Genomic DNA, 25,329 nt, shown 5'->3' on the forward strand with positions numbered 1-25,329 from the left:
TTTTTTTAGTGATTGTTCCAGGTTGTAGTGTGAGGCATGGGCAGAGATGGAACTAAAATCTTTGTCTCCTGACTTTTGGGTTAAGTATACTTTTTTTCTAACTGCAAAATGATTCCTCTTGGATCCCAGTTAATAGGAGGTCTGACTGAATTTCCTGGAACTCTGGAGTTTCTCTTAGGACCAGTCTGGTTAGTCTTTTCTTGCCCTCTAGTTGATATTGGTTCTTCTGAAATAGTTTACTCACTAAACTCTTAAGCAAATAGTGCTTGTTGAGGAACAAATAAAAATAAATCTATAGATTATTTAGATTTTCAAAATGTGTTTGAATAAGGCTCTTCACAATATTGCAACAATATAGGTTCTGATTAGCAAAGTTTGACTGCTGTAACAATAACAAGTGGGATAAGATGATTGGAGCTTTCCTTTAGAGCAAACATTTAGAGGGCTCAATTTTTTATTTTTAAAAATAATTATAAAAATTATTATACATGTTGCTATCAAATGTACTTTGCACCTGTGGAGGAACAACTGATGCTAACACGAAGTTAATAGCAATAGTAAGTGAAAATGGAAAACTGTTACATGGCAGTGTTATTAAGGGGTCTCACCATAACACCTTGTCATTAATTTTAATATGGATTTTAATATTTAATATGCATTTGTATTGCCTACCCTGTAGTCAGAGCCGCTGTTTATAACCCTTTTTTTTTTTGTTTTTTGGAGACGTAGTTTCGCTTTTGTTGGCCCAGGCTGGAGTGCAATGGCACGATCTCAGCTTAGTGAAACCTCCGCCTCCCAGGTTCAAGCAATTCTCCTGCCTCAGCCTCCCGAGTAGCTGGGATTACAGGCACCTACCACCATGCCCAGCTAATTTTTGTATGTTTAGTAGAGACGGGGTTTCACCATGTTGGCCAGGCTGGTCTCGAACTCCTGACCTCACGTGATCCACCTGCCTTGGCCTCCCAAAGTGCTGGGATTACAGGTGTGAGCCACCACACCCGGCCTTACAACTCTTTTGACTGTTTGTAGCCTCATGATGGTATATAGACTTTCTATATCATATTTACTTCAGATGGGGTCTTAGAATCTGTATTTGCATTTTAGTATTTTTAAACACCTATTATATGCCAAGTAGTGTCCTAGGCATTGAGGGATATGTTGGAACAAAAATCAGATAGGGTCTCTGAACTTAATGGAGTTAATAGTCATCAGGAGAGACAGGCATTACTCAAAGAATCACATGTGGTTAAGTACTATGAAGGAAAGATACATGGTGCCATCAGACTGTATATTAGGGAGATTTGTCTAATCTAGGAGATACCTGAAGAAGTTATGATTGATCAGTGACTTGAAGGTAAAGAAGAAATTGTAAGAGTGTTTTAAGCGAGGAAACCTCATGCATATGGGGCTATTGATGGGAAAGAAAATGGTGTGTAAAAGAACTGAAAGAAGGTGGCTGGGCACGGTGGCTCATGCCTGTAATCCCAGCACTTTGGGAGCCTGAGGTGGGCGGATTGCCTGAGCTCAGGAGTTCGTGACCAGCCAGGGCAACATGGTGAAACCCCATTTCTACTAAAATACAAAAAATTAGCCAGACGTGGTGGCGTGTGCCTGTAGTCCCAGCTTGTTGGGAGGCTGAAGCAGGAGACTGTTGAATCTGGGAGGCAGAGGTTGCAGTGAGCCAAGATCGTGCCACTGCACTACAGCCTGGGTGACAGAGGGAGACTCTATTTCAAAAAAAAAAAAAAAAAAAAAAAGAACTGAAAGAAGGTGTGTGGCTGTAGAACAGAGAGCTAGAGGAGTATGTATGAGATGAAGCTTGAGAGATAGATAGAAGCTACATTATACAGAATTTCTTAATAGGCCATAATATAATAGAATTCCTTAGGATAAGGGAAGCCATGAAGTGTTTTAAGTGAGAGTGAGGCATAGTCTGAATAATTTCAGAAAGCACATTGGGTCTATAGTATGGATGGAGAATAGCTTGTGGGTGGGTTGGAGAGTGGTTGGAGAGTGAATGCGTGAAGACTATTGGAAGCGTATTACAGTAGTTTAGGTGAGGCATGATGGTAGCCTCCTTATTGTGGTTCCATCGCATGCTAAAAAGAGTATGCAGAAAAGGAGGACTATGACTAAGTAAGTTCAAGAAGTGTTGTGTTAGGCAACTCTATTGCAGAACTTCTCAGGGCTTTTAAAATGCCCATGTGCGTGGTGAAGCTCTGTGAGGGGATATGGGATGTTTTGTGGCATATATGTCTTGCCCCCCACAGGGTGGGCTCTAGAAAATGGTGTGTAATACCTGTTCGTGGAAGCTCACTGGTAGGTGAAGATGCTTTCTGAGTGATAACATATGAGCTATTGCAAACATGGTTGGGGATTCCACATGCCATTTAGCAATAACTTGGGGATAACATGGTACGTGGAGATAGAAATGGAAAGCTTGTTTTCCTGGGGCAATCTCCCCATTTGTCATCAGGACAGAAAATTACCCTTGAAAGAGCCAGTCTTCCCCATTTGATGTTGCTCTTCTTTGGGGCCCATTTCCAGGTCCTCTGTTTTTCTGAATCTGTGTGACTGCTTGCACAGTGAGTGGGTGAGTTGGGGAAATTCTCAGCTGGAAATGTCAGAATACCCATTGATAGTTACTCCATAGAATCTGAAATCTGGGGACAATTGAGGGCCGTGGCGGTAACTCATGATAGCAGGCACTTTCCCTCTTTCTCTTCTGTCCTGAACCATGTTGGCCATTTGACCTCAGGCTTATTGTCTCTTGATTGCAAGATGGCTCTCTTAGCTTTAGGCTTCACAAATACATTTGAAGACAGGAATAGGTGGTTGGGTGGGTTTAGACTTAGCAGGTAAATGTCCTTTTCTCAATTGGCTCTGTCCATTTGTTAATCCGTAAAGGAAAATTCCTGGTAGTTCCCTTTTTTCTCTTTGGTTGAAATAGGGTTTTATGGCTACCCTTAGCTGCAAGGACAGCTGGGAAAGACTTGATTAACATAGATGGATTATGATCTGTTCTCTGGGGGTAGTAGCACCGTGTTTTTCTGTTGGTAAAATGTGGGGCTGGGATTGGAAGGCTCTTGGGTGTTTCTGCCTTGGATATCTTATATAAGACTTCAATCAGCACCTATGTGCTGATGATGCCCTTGTCTGCCTGAGTCGCCTGAACAGATCAGCCCTCATGTCAGTTTCTCATGGTTTCATTCAGGGACCAACCTTAGTTCCCTGCCCTATTCCTCCCACATCAATCCAGTCTGTCTGTAGGGCCCATGGATTCTTCCTCCCTGCTGAATGACCTTTTGTGTTACTGACCGTCTAGCCTACTTCACCTCCCTCTCCCTTTTCTCTCTCTTGTTTCTCTTTTTTTTTTTTTTTTTTTTTTTGAGACGGAGTCTCGCTCTGTCGCCCAGGCTGGAGTGCAGTGGCGCGATCTCGGCTCACTGCAAGCTCCGCCTCCCGGGTTCACGCCATTCTCCTGCCTCAGCCTCCCGAGTAGCTGGGACTACAGGCGCCCGCTACCACGCCCGGCTAATTTTTTGTATTTTTAGTAGAGACGGGGTTTCACCGTGTTAGCCAGGATGGTCTCGATCTCCTGACCTCGTGATCCGCCCGCCTCGGCCTCCCAAAGTGCTGGGATTACAGGCGTGAGCCACCGCGCCCGGCTCTCTTGTTTCTCTTATCAGCACCTTTTCAGTGCTAATAACTCATTTTTTTCTCCAGTGTTTAACATTTTATTGTTAATACTAGATAATATTAGATTGTGAATTTTTCTTTTGGCATACAGGTTTATGATTTAACACATGTGCTATTCATGTAACTACCATCATAATTATATATGTAACAATTCTATCATTAAAAAAAAAACTCCCTTGTGTTATTCCTTTATAGTTAGCCCATCCCTCATCCATAACTCCTGGCTACCACTAATCTATTCACCATCCCTCTTTTTTGAGAATGTCATATAAATGGAATCATATAGTATATAACCTTTTGAAATTGGCTTCTTTCACTCGGATAAGAATGCCTTTGAGATCCATTCAAGGAGTGTGTATAAACAATTCACTCCTTTTTATTGCTAAGTAGTAGTCCATAGTGTGGATATACTACAGTTTTGTTTAACTGTTTATTTTTGGAGGATATCTTGATTGATTTCAGTTTTTGCCTATTATGGGCTATAAACATTTGTGTATAGTCCTTTGTCCTCCATTTTTTTTCATTATGGAAAAATACAATTAACATAAAATTTACCGTCTTAACCATTTTAATGTATACAATTCAGTAGCATTAAATACATTCATATTGTTGTACAACCATCACCGTCATCCATTTCCAGAACTCTTTTCATCTTGCAAACCTGAAACTCTGTCTGTACCCATTAAACAATAACTTCTCATTATCCCATCTCTAGTTCCTGGCTACCACCATTCTACTTTTTGTCTCTAGGGTTTTGCCTTCTTTAAGTACCTTCTACAAGTGGAATCATACAGTATTTGTCTTTTTGTGACCAGCTTGTATAAAGGTTTTTGTTTTTTTTTCAGTGATCATAAGTCTTTATTTCTCTGAGATAAATGCTGAGAAGTACATTTGCAGGATTCTATGATAGTTACATCTTTAGTGTTTTAAAAAAACACAAACTTTTCCAAAGTGGAAAAATTTACACCATTTTACATTCTCACTAGCAATGTTATAAGTTCAGCCATCTGCAGAGCTTGAATTAAATTTCTGGAGAGATGACCTATTGACTCTTGGGTTAGGTGTTTACCCTTAGAGTAGTCATCGTTGGTTGACTGATTTGGAAAAGAGTGGTTTACAGTAAGTACCACTCTTGTATTCATTCCTGTGGATTGGGGTGGATATAGAGGGAATATTGAACTCTCTTTCACAAAAGTAGGGCTGGGTGGAAAACGGTGTAGGTGTCCATTGCAGTAGTGGTTTCCAAATCTGTGTGTACACCAGAATCATCTGAGGAGCTCTTCATGATACAGATTCATGGGTTTCATATCGACCTACTAAATTGGAATCTGTTTTTAACAAGAGTTCAAGAGAGTTTTAAGTAGTCATGCCCACATCTGTTGGGAATGTTACATTATAATATCTATGCACTTTTGAAAACTTAAGGTTTTAGAAGCATATGCTGTACTATATAAATGAAAAACTTCCTGTTCTCTTATCTTTTCCTCTTTTTCTTTGGCCTTATGTTTATATTTTTGTCTCTTTTCTGTTAGTTATTCTATTTTTGTTTTCTCTCCTCCATTTAGTTTTCACTGGTGTCTGTTTTTTGCAAGTGTCTATGGATAAGTTACTGTTATCTCTGCTCTTAGTCTGGAAATTGTATAAAGAGATTATCAACAGAGTTTGATCTTAGGCATCCAGGGTTCCTTTTCTTTCTCATTCCAGATCTGAATGTGTCTCACTGATAATTCTTTCCTTTTAATGGCAAAAGTAGAAAACAAGTTCCTGGGTTTAATGGAGAAACCTTTATGTTTTATATTTAAAGGTTGACATTCTTAAGTAGGCTCACTGTTACGTTTTATTTCCTTCTTTTCTCACAGGGAAGAGGAAGAACGTCTGAGAAATAAAATTCGAGCTGATCATGAGAAGGCCTTGGAAGAAGCAAAAGAAAAATTAAGAAAGTCAAGAGAGGAAATTCGAGCAGAAATTCAGACAGAGAAAAATAAGGTAGTCCAAGAAATGAAGATAAAAGAGAACAAGCCACTGCCACCAGTCCCTATTCCCAAACTTGTAGGAGTAAGTGGTGGAGACCCAGAAGATAATGACATAAGAGAGAAAAGGGAAAAAATTAAAGAGGTAATAAGCTGAGTTTTGTGATATGGAGTGTTTATGGATTTGTATTTGGATACAAACAAATATATATAATCTATGGTATCCTGTTTTGATCTGTTTGTTCTTGGGTCATAGTTGTAGTATAGTTTCCAGGTTGGTAATAAGGACTAGAACTCTTTCTTGTTTTTTTTTTTAATGTTAATTATAATGTAATTATTGGACACTTAAAATATTTTTGATACAACTTTTGGATGGTTAGTGCCACTCATTCTTTGTTCAGAGATCTTTTGAAATTCAGCGTTTTATTAATAATATATCTGTATATAACTTATTGTCTAAGCAGTTTCTTAAATGTTCAGTTACAAAGGGACTCTGCTAGATACTATGCAGATCACCTCATAAACATGCTTCTAAAGAGCTAGCATTATATCTCCAATTTTTTAAGGAACATGTCATGGTATCCCTCAACTATACTGTAGATTAAGAATACATTCCTTCCAAAAAGTCTCCATGGATTGAAAAATGGGAAAGAATTGATTTCAAAATTCTTTAAATTTATTTAGCCTCAGAAGTCTTTCAGTTTGTTATTCTGTAGTTACTTAAAAGTAAAGAGAATACCAGATGGGAAAAATCTAGTGAATATTTGAGTTAAACTTTGTTAATTAGAACTCCTAAAAATTCTGGGTGGAGTTTGTGATTATACTGCCTGTGAAGAAAAATATTTTATCAGAGTGTAATTGTACCAACAATATTTCAGAAGGTTTAATTATTATAAAGTAAGATAAATTTAGTTCAAGTAATCAAATATCTATTTGGATATATTCTAGTAATGTATATGGAAGGTATAGCAGATACTTTAAGCTTAGCCTTATGAATTATTATAAAACCTTGACCTTGATGGAGTAGAAATAGAGCTGTGCTCTGATTTTACCTCACCTCTAGAGTCTGTTTTATATGTAGACTACTTAAGGCACTTCCTTCGGACAGTGTTGGGAGAGACAGTGATAGATTTTTTTTCAGATGCCTGACTTGCTTTTTTTCAGATGTCATTACAACGTACTGAAATACTTTTTTCAAATACATAATAATTCAGATAGATAACCATGTGTGTTCAGGGGACCCCCAGATGATCCTCAGGTTCAGTGACTCACCAGAAGTACCCATGGAACTCAGCATATAGAAACATGTTTTAGTTTGCTGAACTTTTATCCTGTTATTTTACTGAAGTTATTTATTCTTATAGCTTTTTTGTAGATTGCTTGTGGTTTTTCTTATACATAGTCATGTCTTCTGTGAAGAGATACTTTTACTTTTTCCTTCTTGATTTTTATACCTTTTTTTTTTTTTCTTGTCGTACTGCAGTGGCTAGGAGTTCTAATATATTGTTCAAAGTAAGTGGCGAGAATGGACGTACTAGGTTTGTTCCCAACTTTAGGGGTTAAGCATCCAGTCTTTTGCCATTAACTATGTTGTGTCAACTGTAGGTTTTTTAAAGATGCTGTTTATTAGGTTGAGGATGTCTCCTTGTAGTTGTAGTTTACTGAGAGTTTTATCATGAATGAGTGTTGAATTTTGTCAGATGCATTGTCTTCATTTTTCTCTAGATGACTGTATGTTTTTTTCCCTTTATTCTGTTAACATGGTAAATTACATTGTTTTTTGGATGTTAAATTAGTCTTATATTCCTGGGTTAAACTCCACTTTGTCGTGGTATACTATCTGTCTTAGATGTTGCTAATTTTTCTTAAGGAATTTTGCATCTGTGTTCTTGAGATACATTGGTCTTGAGTTTTCTTGTAATATCTTTGCTTGATTTTGGTGTCTGATTAATGCTGGCTGCATAAAGCAAGTTGGGAAATGTTTAATGAATAGTATGCTGTTAAATGAATAGATTTTTGGTCTACTATTATATAATTCATCTGATATATAATTAAATACTCTGCTATTGTATAACTCAGAACTCCTTGGGTTGTAAGACACTCAGCTCAAACTAAGTGATACAAATAGTATTTATTGGTTTAATGGCTCTAAACAAGGGCTTCAAGTTTGGCTGAATCCAAGCCTGTAGATATTATTGTGAGTGTTAAGCATCTGTCTCTCTTTCCTTTTGCTAGTTTCTCCATGCTGGCAGAGAGCCATTATCAGCTCCAGGATTATATATTACATAGACCATGAGATTGCAGAATAAAAAAGTCCCTTTATCTCATGGTGTCAATAACAATATGTGTAAAAAGAACTTGATTGTTCCTACCTGAATCACATGTATCCACTCAACTTTGTTTAGGGCAGGGGTTGACAGCTACAACCTGTGGGCCAAATTCTGCTTGCTGTCTGTTTTTTAAAAATAAATTTTAGGCTGGGCATGGTGGCTCACACCTGTAATCCCAGCACTTTGGGAGGCCAAAGTGGGCTGATCACGAGGTCAGGAGATCAAGACCATTCTGGCTGACACGGTGAAACCCCGTCTCTACTAAAAATAACAAAAAATTAGCCAGGTGTGGTGGTGGGCACCTGTAGTCCCAGGAGGCTGAGGCAGGAGAATGGTGTGAACCCGGGAGGTGGAGCTTGCAGTGAGCTGAACTGGCATCACTGCATTCCAGCCTGGGCGACAGAGCAAGACTCCATCTCAAACAAAAATAAATAAATAAAATAGATTTTAATTTGAACACAACCATGTCCATTTATTTACATATTATCTGGGACTGCTTTTATGCTGTAACAGCAGAGTTAGTTTGTTGATCTCTGGTCTAAGGATAGGGGATTTTCTAGCTAGGGTGAGTTAATTGGTGGTAGAAGCAGAGCCTCTTGATTGACAGCTCTGTTATATGTGAGGAAAGGGGAGCTGTCCCCCAAAAGACTAACATTTCTCAAAAGGAAAGAATGCCAAACAAATATGTACCTCCTGAAGAAAGAGGACTTGTCTATTATGCCCATTTTTTTCCTGTCATATAGATGAGATTAAACATAGTTATGTATGTTTTCATACTGATACAAATGTTAATTGAATAATGTACTAATATAGATCTGGAAGAATGGGCAAGGATATAGTAATAGAACCTAAAATTGTATGAAATAAAAAAACAGTTTGTGAAAAATTTAAATTGATGGATTATAATTTTTCTCTTTTCAGATGATGAAACATGCTTGGGATAACTATAGGACATATGGGTGGGGACATAATGAACTCAGACCTATTGCAAGGAAAGGACACTCCCCTAACATATTTGGTAAGTTTACTTTTTCTAATTACTATTTCCATTTTCTACCTCCGTCTTTTAAAACAAGATGTAACTTTTCAAAATACTTTCTAAAATCTGAGTATTTCTGTGGAACTATAATTTGAAGAAACATGTATGATTTTTTGCAAGTGTCAGTCACGATTAAGTTCCAGTTGCTTTGGAGTACACATATATGTGGTAGATTTTCTATTTACATATGGATGCTTTAGTCATTTATTGAGTATTTAAAAGCTTTTTTTTGGCATTTTTTTCTTTAGTGTCAGGAAAAGTAGGCACCTACTTGTCATTTTTTTCTTCAACACAATACCTATTCTGATATTCACATTACAGAGGAAGAGGGGAGGGATAGGAAATTCTTGTAGTTCTGTGTACATTTTTTAAAAAAGTGACATACCTGGGATGATTGGGTTACTGAATTCAGTGGGTTATGTTGTACATTCACAGTTCCTAAGGAAAAATTAACAATGTGTTCTGTGAATGGAGGTTTGGGGAAGAGCTGTGTTCATCTTGAGTTTGTTCATCCTACTTTCCCTGAGCTCAGTTCACTTGTAAAACTTCCCAGTTTAACTTAACCAATTTAACAACTTTTACTAAACCCAAAGGTAAGTCTTCAGAATTGTTAAGCTACTCTTTGTAGTCTTCACTCCTTTCCCCCATTTTAAATGCTTCTTGATGTGACTTGATGATTATCTTTTAAGTAATGATAGATGAAGGCGAGAAAATTTTAATGGGCTAAAAAGTCACAAACTAGTTATATGCAATCTGATTTTATTACCTGTAGTAAACCATCACAGTAATTCAAATAACAGCAATTTTCTTTTTGACACTAGGGAAGGATTTTTCTAATGCTGTGAGTTTTCTTATAATTTGTTCATTGTTGCTTGCTTTTGGTCAAAAAAGAAAATGTCTTAAAAAATAATTTCTGTTGGGTTTGGGAGATGTTGTGGTAGAGGAGTAAAGGAAAAAAGTTTCCTCTAGGTAATCAGTGACTACTAGAGACTTCATAATATGATATTTAATTTATCAGCCATTATGTAATGAAATAAAGTATATTTTCTTAACAGAGTTTTGGACTGGAAAGTTCTTACGGCTTTGTGGATGTCACAATATGAGGCGTTAGTGCAATAAAGACATTAAATTTAATAGTCAATTAAATTTAGAACCTCCCTTCAAGTAACTATTTTTATGTTAAACTCAACGGTAAATTGTGAGCCTTTTAAAAAGATTGGAGTATAAAAATGTATTGAAAATAAAAATTGGATGTCAATTTTTTACTTTTTTCAAATGATATTTCTCAGAACATCTAATGTATTATATTTATCAAATAGATACTGGTCCTATCTGTTTATCAAATAAATATCGATGCTTTAGTAAACTTTAAAGATAGAAGAAAATTAATTTTGACACTTAGGAAACATCTATTCTGCGAAGAAAATTATAGTGAAATGGTAGAAAAAGAAAATCTACAGAATTTTCAATAGTCAAAATTAGGTGCTGCTTATTTTTTATTGAATTTTTGAGTGGTTACAGTTTCTTTTCCAGCCAGATAAGCTAAGTAGGAATAGATCCATTATTATGTTTTGTCTTATGTTTGTAGCTATGCAGTCAGTTTGTTAAAGGATTATTTTTTGTAGTTTAATACTTTGTTTCCTACTTACTCTGTTTCTTTTGTGTATCTCAAATTCTTGCCAGTAAGTACAATTTGAGTTTTTTTAATCTATTTTTTGATCTTTTTCTTTTTTAAAAAAACAGTAAAAGTCTAAGAGAAGCGTGGTAAGTAGTTCTCAGTGTCTCATTTGACATCTCAAATTTAATATGCCCTTACAGAATAGGAATATGTAGGTGGATACTGAACCTTTGCTTGCAATATTCTAGATTTTAGGGAAAACATTAACTTAAAACACTCTTTTTGTTAGCCTTGATTATTAAACAATTCTTTTATATGGTAACTGAGATAGGGGCTCCTCTGACTTCTGTCTAGTTAGTTCTTGGCATCAGAGTCCTCTTTACGTGCAGATAACAGAAAATCCATTGCAAAATGGCTTAGACTAAAAAGAAAACTTAATCAGCTGAATGAATTCCTGGTGTATATCTGATTCTACCTGAGCTTTTTTACTTTATCTTTTCTGTTTTCCTGTGTGTTGATATAATCAAGCTGGTTTCTTAGCAGGATGGCTGCAGCAACTTGAAGCTTCATATCTTCATACTACCACAGCTGTGGGAAAGAGAACATTGTAGAGAAGAGAGCACTCGGATGTCTTAGAAATATAATTGAAATACTCACTGTTTCTTATTGTCTCTGATTAGGTCTTGTGCCCATTGTTGAACCAAATGCTGTGCTTAGGAGGATGGGACATGTTCTTTTTGTTTTGCTTAGTTAGGGCCTGGCTCTGGAGCCGGGAGAGGGGAGAAGGAAATGTTGCTGGATGTAAGTTAGCACTGATACTAATTATTCTAAGAATGATTAATAGTTAGAATGGCTGGGTGCAGTGGCACATAGTCCCAGCTCCGCAGGAGGTTGAGATGGGAGGATCGCCTGGGGCCAGGAGTCCAAGGCTATGGGGCGCCATGATCATGATGCCTGTGAATAGCCACTGTGCCCTAACCTGGGCAACATAGCAACATAGCAAAACCCTTTCTCTTAAAAAAAAAAAAAAAAAAAAAAAAAAAGCAGAATGAGTTCTTTCTATTTAAATGTTCTAGAAAGTAGAAAGTTTTGTTAGGGATAGGTCTTTTTGCATGTAGAAGAAATTATTTTAATTTGTAAAAAGTATTCTTTGATTTTACAATGCTTTTTGAAGGGTGCATTTTATTTTCCAGGTGTGTGTGTGTGTGTGTATTTATATGTAAATATGTTCCTTTTGTTATTTCTGACTTAACTGTGATTTGATTTGTACATGTTTTGTTGAAGATTGTTGCTTCTATATTAATAAGAGATACTGCTCTGTACTTTTCTTGTATTATCTTTGTCTTGTTTTGATATCAGAGTAATGCCGGACTCAGAAAATGATTTGGGAAGTGTTTTCTGCTTTTCAGTTTTCTGGATGAGATTGTTTAGGATTGGTTTTATTTTTTTCTTTAATGTTTGGTATATGTTGCTGAAGAAACCACTTGCATTTGGAATTTTTTTTTTTCTTGAAGGTTTTTAAACTACAAACTTAATTTCTCTAATAGTAAGGACCATTCAGTTTATCTGTTTCATTTTGGGTGAGTTTTGGTGATTTGTGGTTTTTGAGTAATTGGTCTGGTTTTATCTAAGTTATTGATTTTTATATGCATAGAATTGTTTGGAGTATTGCCTTGTCATTTGAATGTCTGTGGCAGCTGTAGTAATAATCCCCTTTCATTTCTAATATTAGTGATTTATGTTTTGTCTCCTCTCTTGTCCTGCTAGAAGTTTATTAATTTTATTGATCTTTTCGAAGAAACAACTTTTGGGTTCATTGATCTTTGTAATATTTTCTTTGTGTTTTCATTTCTTTGATTTCTACTCTTTATTGTTTTCTTCTTTTGCATGATTTAGGTTGATTTTGCTCTTGTTTTTCTAGTGTCTTGAAGTAGAAGCCTAGATTATTGACCAGAGATCCTCTTTTCTAATGTATTTATTACTGTAAACTTTCTAACTACTGCTTTTGCTGCATTCCTGAGGTTTTGATATATTTTCATTTTCATTCAATTCAGTGTTTTAAAATTTTCCTTGAGTAAGTTTAAGTATTTAGAGTTTAAAAAAATCCTTCTGTTACAGATTTCTCGTTTTAATTTTGTTAGGATCAGAGAATGTACTTCACATAATTTTGATTCTTTTAAATTATTTTTGGTTTGCTTTTAGACACAGGTTTGTCTTGGTGAATTTTCCATTTGTTCTTAGAAAGAATGGTATGTGTATATTCTGCTGTTATTGTGTGGAATGTTCTACTGATGTCAGTTAGATCCCATTGGTTAATGGGGTTGTTCAGGCTGTCTCTATCTTAGTTGGGTTTCTGTCTCGTTCTGTCAGTTACTGAGAGAGGGATGTTGAAGTCCTCAACTCTTATTTTGGACTTCTTTCAGTTCTGCCAACTTTTGCTTAATGTAATTTGAGGTACTCTTGTCAGGTGTTTGTCCATTAAAGATGATGTATTCTTAGGAGCACCACTAAAGCCCTAGTATCAAAACCAGACAAAGATATTTATAAGAAAAGGAAACTATAGAGCAATATCCCTTATGAACATAGACATAAGAATATTTAATTAAATTTTAGTAAATCTTATTGAGTAATACAGTTGTCCTTTGGTATCCATGGAGGATTGGTTTCAGGACTCCAGAGAATACCAAAATCCATGGATGCCCAAGTCTCTTTTATAAAATAGTATATAATATTTGCATATAACCTAAGCATATTCTCTCATATATTTAAAATTATCTCTAGATTACTTAGAATACCTAATACAATAGAAATAGTTGTTATACTGTGTCTTAAAATTTTTGTTTTTTAAATTGCTGTGTTGTTATTTTTAAAATTATTTTCCCCAAATATTTTCCATCTACTGTTGGTTGAACCTGTGGATATGTAACTGGTGAATACTGAAGGCTGAGTGTATATTATTACATTATGACTAAGTGGAGTTTATCATAGAGATACATGGTAGGTTTTACATTTGGAAATTAGCTAGTGTAGTTTAAGATATCAGTATAATAAAAGAGAAAAATCATAGGATTATCCCAGTAGTTGGAGAAAAAGCATTTAATAACATTTAACATCCATCGATGATAAAAACTGTCAGCACACTAAACTAAAAAGGGGATTTCTTTAACCTGATAAAGAGAATTTCAAAACAACAACAATAAGCAAAAAATGCAAAATACCCCCCACATACTTAATATTGAAAGACTATATGCTTTCCCCTAAGATTGCAAGCTAGATAAAGGTGTCTACCCTCTCACTTTTATGTAACATTGTACTGGAGATCCTAGCCAGTGCACTAAGGCAGAAAAAAGAAAAAGAAAAAAAAAAAGAATAAAGATTGGAAATGAAGAAGTAAAACTATCTTTACATTTTTAGTCAACATAATTGCCCACAGAGAGAATCCTAGGGAATGTACCAAAAAAAGGTGCTAGAATCAACAAATTTAGTAATGTTATAGAATACAAGTTTAATATGCAAAACCAATTATATGTCTTGGTATACTTGCAACAAACAGTTATAAACACAGTTTAAAAAATAAAGTCATTTGCAGTAGTATCAAAAAATAAGAACTATGTGTGTATAAATTTGACAAAATATGTACAGAACCTGTACACGGAAAACTTTATGTTGTTTTTGAGAGAAATTTGAAAGGACTTAATGGAGAGAAATGCCATGTTCATGAATTTGAATACTCAATATTGTTGGGATGTTAATTCTTTCTAAATTTATGTTTAAATTTAGAGCAGTCCAATCAAAATGACTAGGCTTTTCTGTAGAAATTGGCAAGTTGATTCTAAAATCTATGAAAATACAAAGCACTTAGAATAGTCAAGTAATTTTTTAAAAAAAACCAAGTTTAAGGATTTGCACTACCTGATTTTATAAATTACAGTAAAGCTACAATTCAGGACAGTATGGTTTTAGCATAAGGATGGGCATAGAGATCTGTGGAAAAGAATAGAAATAGAAGTGTACATACATGGTTAATTGATTTTCAACAAAGATGCTGAGGTTCAGTGATTAAAAGGATAGCCTTTCCAACAAGTGGTGCTGGGTCAACTGTATATTTGTATGGGAAAAGAATGAGCTTTGCCTCTTCCTTCAACATTGTATAGAAAAATGGATCACAGAGCTAAATATAAAAGCTAAAAGTAAAAAAATTTCAGTAGAAAACACTTGAGAACATCTTTATGACTTTGAGGTTAGCAAGGATTTTTTAGAATACAAAAAGCATTAAGTATAAAATAAAAATGTTGGTAAATTGGACTTAATGAAAATTGAAGATTTCTGCTCCCCAAAGACATCAGGAAATTGGAAAGACAAACCAAAGACTTGGAGAAGATATTTGAAATATTTACATAAGGATGTATCCAGAATATATAAATACTTCCCCACCCAAGGAGGTATATGAATAGCCAGTAAGCACATCAATAAGCAGGGAAAGTAAAATTCACACCACAATGGAATATTTCTACACACCCATTAACATGTCTAAAATTTGAAGATCAACAATACCAAATATTGACAAGGATGCTAGAGCAACTATAACTGTTATACATTGTATTGGGAGTGTAAAATGGTACACTGTGGAAAGCAGTTTGTCGGTTTCTTATAAACTTACTGTATAGCCTAGCAATTCCACTCCTAAATATTTCCTTGGTGCTCACAAATGAGATCAGGTGTAGTTGTATGTTTCTTAGTAAATTCGATTTTTTTCCGCCAATGATATAAAGAATTTACAAATTGAATTTTAAGATCTTTTCCCCTATGTTATATAAAAGTTTGTATAGAATAGGAGTTATCATCCTTAAAATTAAAGTAGTAGTCATTCTATGAAACTTCCAGAATATGGTATTTTGATAGCGGGTAGCTCTTTGAAAACTTCTTTATTTCCTATGTTTTTCGGTCTGTTTGTTTAGATTTTTTGTTTCTTCTTTCATAAGTCAAAAATAGTATTTCTCGAGAAAGATCAAATTTATTATGAATATATGAATAAAATGGGCCTTTTATAATTTTAAAAAATTTTCTCTATGCTTGTCTGTTGTTACATTTTTATTTATTTTGTGTTTTTGTCTTGTCTACCTTTTAAAAACGAGGTTAATGGTAGATTCATTGTATGGTTCTTCATGGAACCATTTCTTGAATTTATTATTTCAATAATTTTCTTCATTTCTAATTCATCCATTTCTGCCTTTAGTTTTTCTCATTCTTCTATTATTTTGCTCAAATTTGTTTTTTCTTTCTTAGAATATTCAGTTATTTTCATTTGTTCTTATTAACTAGTATAAATATTTTAAGTGTTTTTGTGAGAACTGCTTTAGTTGATTCCCTTGCTCTCATACTAAATTTTTATGATGTTTTATATATTTTGCAATGTCATGTTTTGCTGCTTCTTTGACCCAAGAATAGTGTTAGGCTTTTTCATTTTTTCCTGTTCAAATCTTGACTTCCTCTAGGTAAACAATCATGATGATAGCCAGTAATTTCAATTTTACACTTTTCTTCCTTGAAGCCTTTAGCTCATGGCACCTAGTGCAACTAACCAAGACTGGTACAGAATAGGTGGGTCAGGCCTTTTTCCACTCCAGAATAGTCAATACCTTAGAGAAATATGTACTTAGAGGACTAAATAAATAACTAGGTAACTGGAGGAGCAGAACTATCTACAAAAATTAAAATAAGGACACAAACAGTAGTCTCAAGGATTTAAAATAAGTTTGGTAAATGTTTTGGATGAAATGCCAAAATTAAAAGAGAATACATATTCAAGAATTTATGCAAGAGATAGAGATATATGAGTGATTAAATGGCTTGATACCATTTTTATCGTAATAAAAAGCTGAGGAATGTAACAACACATAACTTTCTAGATAATATCAACATGAAGGGAACTGAGTAGGTAGAAGACCAAGGTATTTATCAGAGTGTGTTGGAGTATTTGTCTTGTTAGCTAAGAGAAGATAGATGTATTGATAAGTTGAAGAAATTATTAGGAACACATGAACAAGAAAATGGCATGTAAATTAAGAACAACCATCATAAGAACAAATTTGTGTAGCTTTAAATCATTGGAAGAAAACAATTTCTACTCAGTAGAAAGAGGAATGGAAAAAGAAAGAAAAGAGGAGAATAGTAAATGGAAAATGTGAACTAAGTAATGTTGAATGCTGGCTCTGAAAATGTCACCAAGAAAACCTGTTGATAAGACAAAGCTGTTAATTATTACTTTGGTAAGGAGATCACTACCTCACTGGAGTCATAACCTTTCAGAGTTTTGGGGTATAAATCATCATTTGATACTTTCTGTTGTAGAGTTGATGGGTCTTTCAGGAAGTTCCTGGAATGAACAATAAATATTTTTTGCAACTTTTATCTTTCTGGGCAAGAGCTCCTGGAACAGTAAATTCATGTTGTTGAAGACAATGTAATAGAGTAAAGCCATGTTAATGCAGGCAGTAAGCTGTGTGGATCATTTGCATTTTCATAGTACACAAATAATAATTGCATTAATGGGATTGGGGTGAACCCATCTGCTCCCTGATATTTATTTTTTTGCTGTACTACTAGATTTTTTACTCTACTAGTAGCAAAACAAACCTAGTTTATTTAGGATTTGTACAGTTATATTCATTAGTAAGATTGGCCTGTTTTCTTCTCTTAAGTTTTCATTATATAGTTTTGGTATCAGTTAGGCTGGTTTTGAATTAATTCTTCCCTCTCTTCCTCCCTTTCTCTCTTGCTTTCTTCCCCTCAGAACATTTTTTTAATGATAAGGATTATTTATTTCTTAAAAGTGGATACATTTTATTATTTTGATTTTCTCTACTCATATTTTGTTTGATGGTTTCCTTTTTTCAATTTGATCTACCTGCTTGTTGATTGTTAAGGATTGTTTTTTTTTTCCACTGTGGTTATCCAGCCCTGTTGTACATTTATTATTATTTTTAAATATATTTTTTGTCCTTTCTATGAATTTGGACCAGACCAGAAGGACATGGTTGTCTTATTACTTAGCTTTGTCATCGTGAACTACTCTCCTCTTTTCTTGAATTAATCCTCTTTTTTTTTCCTTTCTCAGTTAAGTAGATAGATATCTCATATTCTGACCAGGCAGAAAATTAAGGAAAAGTATGCTTTTAGTTTTCTTTTATCTTCCTATTTTTAGTAAAGTACTATTTTTAGTAAAATATATTAAACTATGTATATTATCTAATATATATATATAATTTCTAATGTAAAAGGGAACAATATTGGGTATTCTAAATTTTTAGTCCTTATACTCTTACTTTAGTTTACTTTTATACATAAATAATTAAAATACACTGAATGTGAAGGGAATCTTTTTTTCCCCCCAAAGAGAACAGGAGCCTAAAGGGATCTTTTTAATGATAATTTTTTTCTTCCCAAATATAGGAAGTTCACAAATGGGTGCTACCATAGTAGATGCTTTGGATACCCTTTATATCATGGGACTTCATGATGAATTCCTAGATGGGCAAAGATGGATTGAAGACAACCTTGATTTCAGTGTGGTGAGTGTATGATTGATAACTAATCTCTTAGATTGACCATGAAAAGACACAATGTCTAACTGCTATGGTCTGAACATTTGTGCCTTCCTAAAATTCATATGTTGAAACCTGATCGCTAATGTGACGGTACTAGAAGATGGGGACTTTGGGAGGTGATTAGGTCATGAGGGTTGACCTCTCATGAATGGAAAAAATATATATATATATATTTTAAAGTTGAGTAATTAGCACAGCTTCGATGAATTTTCATAGTTAGGCCTACACCCATTCTTCTGGCACTTTAGCATGGTCAAGTGGCACTGCTTAGGTTTGGCATAGTTGTTAAGTCACACGCCCAGCACAGTTGCATTCTTGGTGTGTGACTTGAGAAAGTTCCTTATCTTCCTAAACCTGTCATAAAATTGCTATTCCATTATAGTATTGTGAGGATTATTTGAGATAATGTGGTACATATTAAATGCTCAGTAAATGGTAGCAATTATTTTCATTATCACCAGTCTTCACCTAAAAGATGTGTGGACTGTTTTGTCATATTCACATCTTTTGTGATATTTGTGCTTGCTTTTCCTTTTGACTGTATTATCCTTCACTACTTCTCTATGTACTTCTCTCTGGCAGACTCTTTGTTATTTAAATTGTGATATAAGTCCATAATTATTTCTTCTCTGATGCCATTCTTGGAGCTAACTAGACAAAAATGGTTTACTTTCCTTTATATTACTGTAGAATTTGGACGTATCTCAAAGAGAATAATTTTTATTATCAATTAAATTCAGGTTTGATGGTGAGTGATAGAAAACCTAATATAAAAGAGCTTAAACAAGATAGATATTTATTTTTTTTCATGTAAATCAAGTACAGAGTTAAGCAGTTCAGGGCTGGTTTGGGTGGCTCCTTGATCATCAGAGATCTAGGATCATTTGTCTTGTTGCTCTGTCAGCTTCAGTGTATATCTTAGACCTCATGATATAAAATGGTTCCTAAAGATCCAGACATTTTATCCAGTTGACAGAAAGAATGTGACTGTTCTCTAAGAAGACTTCTCAGGAGGTAGTCTCCCCATTTTTGCTTTTTGAGTTTACTAACACGGCCTCAACTAACTCCAAAGGAAAGCTGAGAAATGTAGTCTTTTTTTCTGTGTAGCTATGTAGCCTTTATACAACAGATTGTGCTTTTTGTATCTTGTTTAAGAAAGCCCTACTCCTAGATCATGAATATATTTTCTTATATTTTATTCTGAAGGTTTTAAAGTTTTGCTTTTGTATTTAGTCTTTAATCCAAATGGAATTGAATTTTTTTAAATGTAGGATGAAGTAGGCCACTATTAGTTGATCCTAGTACCATTTCTTTTCCTGCTACTTTTATATGCCACATTAGTCATATATTAGTCATATTATAGTTTATTCTTTAACATTGGCTTTTTTCTTTATCCATATGTCAATACTAAACTATCTTAACTACAATTTTTTTTATAAGAAGCTTGATGTCTGTATCTGAATCTGTTCTCTGTTGGTATCTGATCTTGTTCTCTGCGGAAATTATCTTAGTTCTCAGCTTTTTGTTCTTTCAAGTTCTGGAAAACTGTGTGGAAATTTTGAGGAGGATTGCATTTAATTTGCAGATTAATTTGGGGAGAATTAGCATCTGTGCAATACTCCCATTCATTGACAGGACAGCTTTATTATGGCTAATAATTCCCTTGTATATCATTATTATCAGTCAGGGTTCAATCAGGAACCAGACTATGCCATTTATTTTAACTAGAGGATTTAATGTTTAGAATTGTTATCCAACTAATGGGGAACCAAAAAGGCAAAAAGAGAGCATTGTGATATCACCAGAAGTATTAACTCTAGGAAACAGGAAACAGCTGCCACCTGTGGGGGCTATAAGAACAATGGGAAGAGGATGGGATCATTAAAATGCAGTAGCTTGGGCTTTATGGAACTGGTACCTGTGCTGCCCAGGTGTTACTGGTACCTCAGGAAGACTGTGTCAGAGCTGAGACTCAGAACTCTGAGGAGGAGACACCTAGCCAAGTGCTTGATATCTGTAAAGGAAACCATGAGGCTGATTTGGGGATTGTGTGTCTGTATGTGTGATAGGGGAACAGTACTCTGGAAGCAGTTGCCACTGCCAGGGTGAACCCTGGCTGGTGTGACACTATCAGAAACTAGAAGTAAACAGGAGGGAATAAGACTCTTCTTCCTCCAGTCTTGTATTGTCTTTTTAGAACCTCCTAATGTTAGTGCCTAAAAGGGAGCCAGTTGGTAAATTAAATGCATTTGTGTAGTTCCAACTCCCATATACCAAAGTAGAGTATAGAAGAATGGATTTGAACCTGAGAGAAGTAGTGTAATCATCAGCACAGTCATTTTTTGTTCCTTTCTTTCAACCTTTAAATGTCATTATGTTTTAGCTGCTTATTTTGCATATATAGTATGTATTTGGATTTTGTTATTTTTATCCAACCTTAGAGTCTTTTTAACTATTAAGTTTGATATATTTACATTTACTATGATAACATATTTGGAGTTAGGTCTTTCACCTTTGTTTTGCTACCTATATTATGATCGTACTTTTCATTTGTTTTTAGTTTGTTTTCCTTATTTTGGATTAAATTACATCATCTTTTTCCCTCTACTAGTTTAACATTATACCTTCCATTTCTATTGACTTTGGAGATATCCTTGAGTTTAAATATATATATATATATATATATGATATATATGTTTTATAAAAATACATTAAAACTGAGTTTTATCTCTTTTTTGTTTGTGCTCTGGTGTCAGGAGCAAAACAATAAACAATGTATATGTTTAAACTTTAAGGGTAACTCCAAAGTAGGCGTGCACACACACACACACACACACACACACACTCTCTCTCTCTCTCTCTCTCATCAAAGTATCCTATATATAAGTATATATAAACTTTAAGGATAACCCTAAGTAGGCAGTTTGAAATTAATCAATTTCAGACAAGGAGTCATGGCTCGTGTCTGTAATCCCAGCACTTTGGGAGGCTGAGGCAGGAGGATCGCTTGAGCCCAGCATGGGCAACATAGTGAGACCTGAACTCTACAGAAAATAAATCCCAGCTACTTGGGAGGCTGAGGAGGGAGGATTGCTTGAGCCCAGGAGGTTGAGGCTACAGGGAGCCATGATCATGCTGCTGTACTCTAGCTTGGGCAACAGAGTAAGATCCTCCTTCTGAAGAATATAAGGATTTTAGAATGCTTTAACTTAACTCATCCCCCTTTTGTTTTATGTGTCATTGTTGTCTAGTTGATCCCGTTATATTTTAAACTTCCAAATTAAGTAATAGATAAATAAATGCACACATTTATCAAATGCAACAGGCACTGTTCTAGATTCTGTGGATGTAGTAATCAACAAAACAGAGTTTTATCTCTTTTTTGTGTTTGTGTTCTAGTGTCGGGAACAAAACAGTAAACAAGTTATATATAGTACATCAGAGGGTGATGATAAGTGCTGTGGAGAGTAATGGTGGGGTACTGCTATTAGTATTTTACATGGGGTGGTCATGGAAGAACTCTTTGTTAAAGTGACACTTCTGAGAAGAGACCCAAGGGGAGCCATGTGGATATACAACTCTGTCTTAATAGATATTAAAACTGAGAATAGAGGTACAGTTCCCTTGTCTTTCCTGCTTCTGTTATACTATTGCAAAGTGTGTTTTCAGTTTAATTTTAAAAAGGCAATCTGTTTTTTCCCTTGTTTTAATATTTTATTTTTTGCTTTGTTGTTCTGTAATTCTATTACTATATGTCTATGTGTGGGTTATTCTTTAAAGGACTCGTAATGTTTCATCAATCTGAAGACTTACATTTTCATCAAGTTTAGTAGGTTCTCAGTTATTACTTCTTTCAAAAATGTCTCTATCCTATTTTTCCATTCTGTCCCTCTAGAATTTCTGATACCTTTTGTTTCTGTAGTGAAGGAAGATTGTTTTACAAATGAAACTATTTGATTACTGTGTGATTATATATAGTTAGATGATGATGTGTTAATTAGGGAAATAATGCAAGGTAATTGGTATTAATATTTTATATTAGATGGTCAGAAAAAATTTCTGATAAGGTGACATTCATTCAGAAACCTATAGGAAGTGAGAGTGATTTGTTCAGTTATGTGAAAGGAAAGCATCCAGATAATAGGGTAACAATTGTAAAGCTGACATAGGAGTCTCAAGTTTGACAATTCTGGGTACAGCAAGTAGGCCCATATAATTAAATGAATCAAAGGGATATTAATACAAGAGATGTCAAAGAGGTTGTAGGGGATCTGAGCATGTTGGATCTTATTGGTCATTTTACTCTGAGTGTTACGTGAAGGCATCGTAGGGGTTTGCACAGAGTAGTGATCTAAACTGATGTAAGATTTAAAAGGCTCATTTTAACTATAGTGTGCTGAATAGAGGGTAGGGAGGAGAGTAAGTATTAAAGCAGGGACTGGTTGGAAGGTTATTGTTGCAATTCTGGTAAGAGATGGAGGCCCTCCCATCCTTTTTTCCTTCCTCCTCATATTTAGTGAATGTCTGCTATGTGCCCTGTAGTATGTTAGATGTTGGGAATATATGAAGTAATATTAAGCACTTTGCTTTCATGGTGGGATGGAATGATGATCGTGTTATCAAAAAATTACATTATATTGTAAAAATTCTATACTGAAGAAATATGTTAGCAGATGATGTGCCTGCCTATGAATGTTGGAAAGACTTTAGAGTAATACAGTTTCCTTTTAATTTTTATTAAAATTAACTATGAATGTTTTTATGTTAGTTGTATATCTTCTGTAGATTCTTTGATTATGTTCTCTGCCACTTCTGCTTTTCTTTCCATGTGTTAGAATATTTCTAGCAATATCTATATCAATATGTAAATACAAACAGAGACTCTATTTAGTAAGGTTATTAATATTACTATATTTGTGCCGTTTCCATCTGTTTGCCATTTAGTTTTGTTTATGATTCTTTTTCTTATAGGTAATTTGCATTTTAGAAAAATTTCATGTCTGTCATCAATTTATCAAAACTATTGGTTTTATGCTTAAGTACCTGCTTTCTCAGGGAAATTTATATATTGCCACACTTCTACTTTAAAAATTTTTTTAAACATTTATTTCCAAATAATTTAGATTTCATTTTGATATTTGTGAAATTAGTATTTATGTTAATTTCTTACCCAGGAGGCAATTTTCTCAACATTATTATTGAATAATCCATCATTCTGCCATTTTTTTGGTGCCTCCTTTAACACTTATTATATATTCTAGGAAAAATACTTAAAATCCAGGAGGAGAGATGGAAGTAAAAATTATGCTGTAGTGATTAGAACAGAAGAAAAAGGACCACCAGTAAAGAGTGCTATTCTAGAATCATGACCCAGAATTCTAGAAATGAAGGCTTTCATGAGGAAGGGTAATAGTTAACAGTGTTAAATATCCTGATAAGTTCGCAGTACTGTGTAAGGTACATAAAAAATGGCTTGTTGGTTTCAGGAATTAGGGAGCTGTGGTGACAGCAGTAGAGAAGTTTCAGTAACATTAACAAACGAGAGGAGAGATTGCAGTTGCATGAGAAATGAAGATGCAGAAAGTAGAAAAATATTTTCCACAGGGTGTTTGTGAAAAACAAATGAAGTATTGATAATATTTTGAAAACTATAAAGCATTACGTATTTGTGAATGTTTTCAATATGTTTTTCACAGAATTCAGAGGTGTCTGTGTTTGAAGTCAACATTCGATTTATTGGAGGCCTACTTGCAGCATATTACCTATCAGGAGAGGAGGTGAGCAAAATCAAGCAATGCATTGTTTGTTTTGGAGGGGAGGGTTGGAATTTAATAAAATGAACAATTTCCCTAGAAGCATATTATTTTTCTAAATTGGTAATATTGAACCAGTCTAGAACTGGATGCTTCAGGCAGAACTATTCCTTGGGAATAATAATTTTTCCATTTTGAGGATCTCAATAAAACATGAATTCATCACAGATCCTAGCTTTATATACACCATGTCTCCTTTGCAAGAGTGATCCTTCTCCAGGATTTTGCCGTTGCAATTAATTCCATGGCCCAAGTAAAGGGGGAAAATAAACTAATAAGGACAAAATTAAATAACAAATCAGAAAGAATTAATATGGATCCTCCTAAGACCAAAAATTAGTAATTCAAACTTACTGTTTAGAAATTGAATCCAGTTTTTGGCTATAAATAATAACAACTCTGAATTCTCCTCTCTGGAAATCTTGGTACAGAACACATGGAGACACTTGAGACCTAAGGTGATGGAGAAGTGGGCGTAGGAAATTCCCTTTTACTATTGAAATAGGTTAAAGAATGAGGTTGAAGAGTGGGAGAAAGAGAAACTAAAGGAAGAGGTTATAAGTCATTTATTTGTTTTTTGAGAAACTGTTTCACCCATATTTTGGTTTGTTGATCTAGACAATTTGTAAGAGCTCCTTGTAGATTTAAGAAAATTTACCTTTTGTTATATGTATTATAAAGATATATATCTATGTTAGCTGTATTTTGTTTAATTTTTTTTTTTTGTTAATGTTGAAGTAATCATTTAAAGGATTTTTTCCCCCCCAGTGTTTTGGCTTCTAGATTTTGGTCCTTAGAGAGCCTTTCCTATGTCTGTGTTATTACAAAACAAAAATTCCCATTTTCGTATGGATTTTTATGACTTTATATACTTTTATCTATATATTTCATTTATTGTTGTTCCTTTGTGTGTAAAGAGTGAGCTATTTATGTACTACTTTTTTTTTTAGAAGAAATTGTTTAAAGATGCTGGTATTTAATATATAATATTAGATTACATTTATCTTAATGTGTAATTTTATTGTCAAATTATATTGTGTGATTTGTTTATACCTCTAACCTATATTTCTATAGTCAGAACATTTAAATTCACATTTAATAAAATAGAAAAAAATGATATATACTCTGGCCAAGAGGTTATCAAACTTTAGTATGTATTAGAATCACATAGGGTGTTTTATAAAAATGAGGATTCCAAGCCCTGCCCAAAGGACTGATTCAGTGGGTTTAGCGTGGAGACCATTATCCTACGT

General features: G+C 34.4%; 1 protein-coding gene across 1 annotated transcript in view; it reads left to right on the forward strand.

The window, feature by feature from the left end:
- Positions 1-25,329, forward strand: part of MAN1A2 (mannosidase alpha class 1A member 2) — a 160,214-nt gene that overhangs the window by 30,115 nt on the left and 104,770 nt on the right. The window contains exons 2-5 of the mRNA XM_003806289.7: positions 5,559-5,814; positions 8,921-9,017; positions 18,109-18,227; positions 23,960-24,040. Coding sequence (XP_003806337.3) covers positions 5,559-5,814; positions 8,921-9,017; positions 18,109-18,227; positions 23,960-24,040 — 553 coding nt within the window. The remainder of the gene's footprint in view (positions 1-5,558; positions 5,815-8,920; positions 9,018-18,108; positions 18,228-23,959; positions 24,041-25,329) is intronic.

The sequence above is a fragment of the Pan paniscus genome, chromosome 1, assembly GCF_029289425.2.
Source record: "Pan paniscus chromosome 1, NHGRI_mPanPan1-v2.0_pri, whole genome shotgun sequence".
Taxonomy (NCBI): domain Eukaryota; kingdom Metazoa; phylum Chordata; class Mammalia; order Primates; family Hominidae; genus Pan; species Pan paniscus.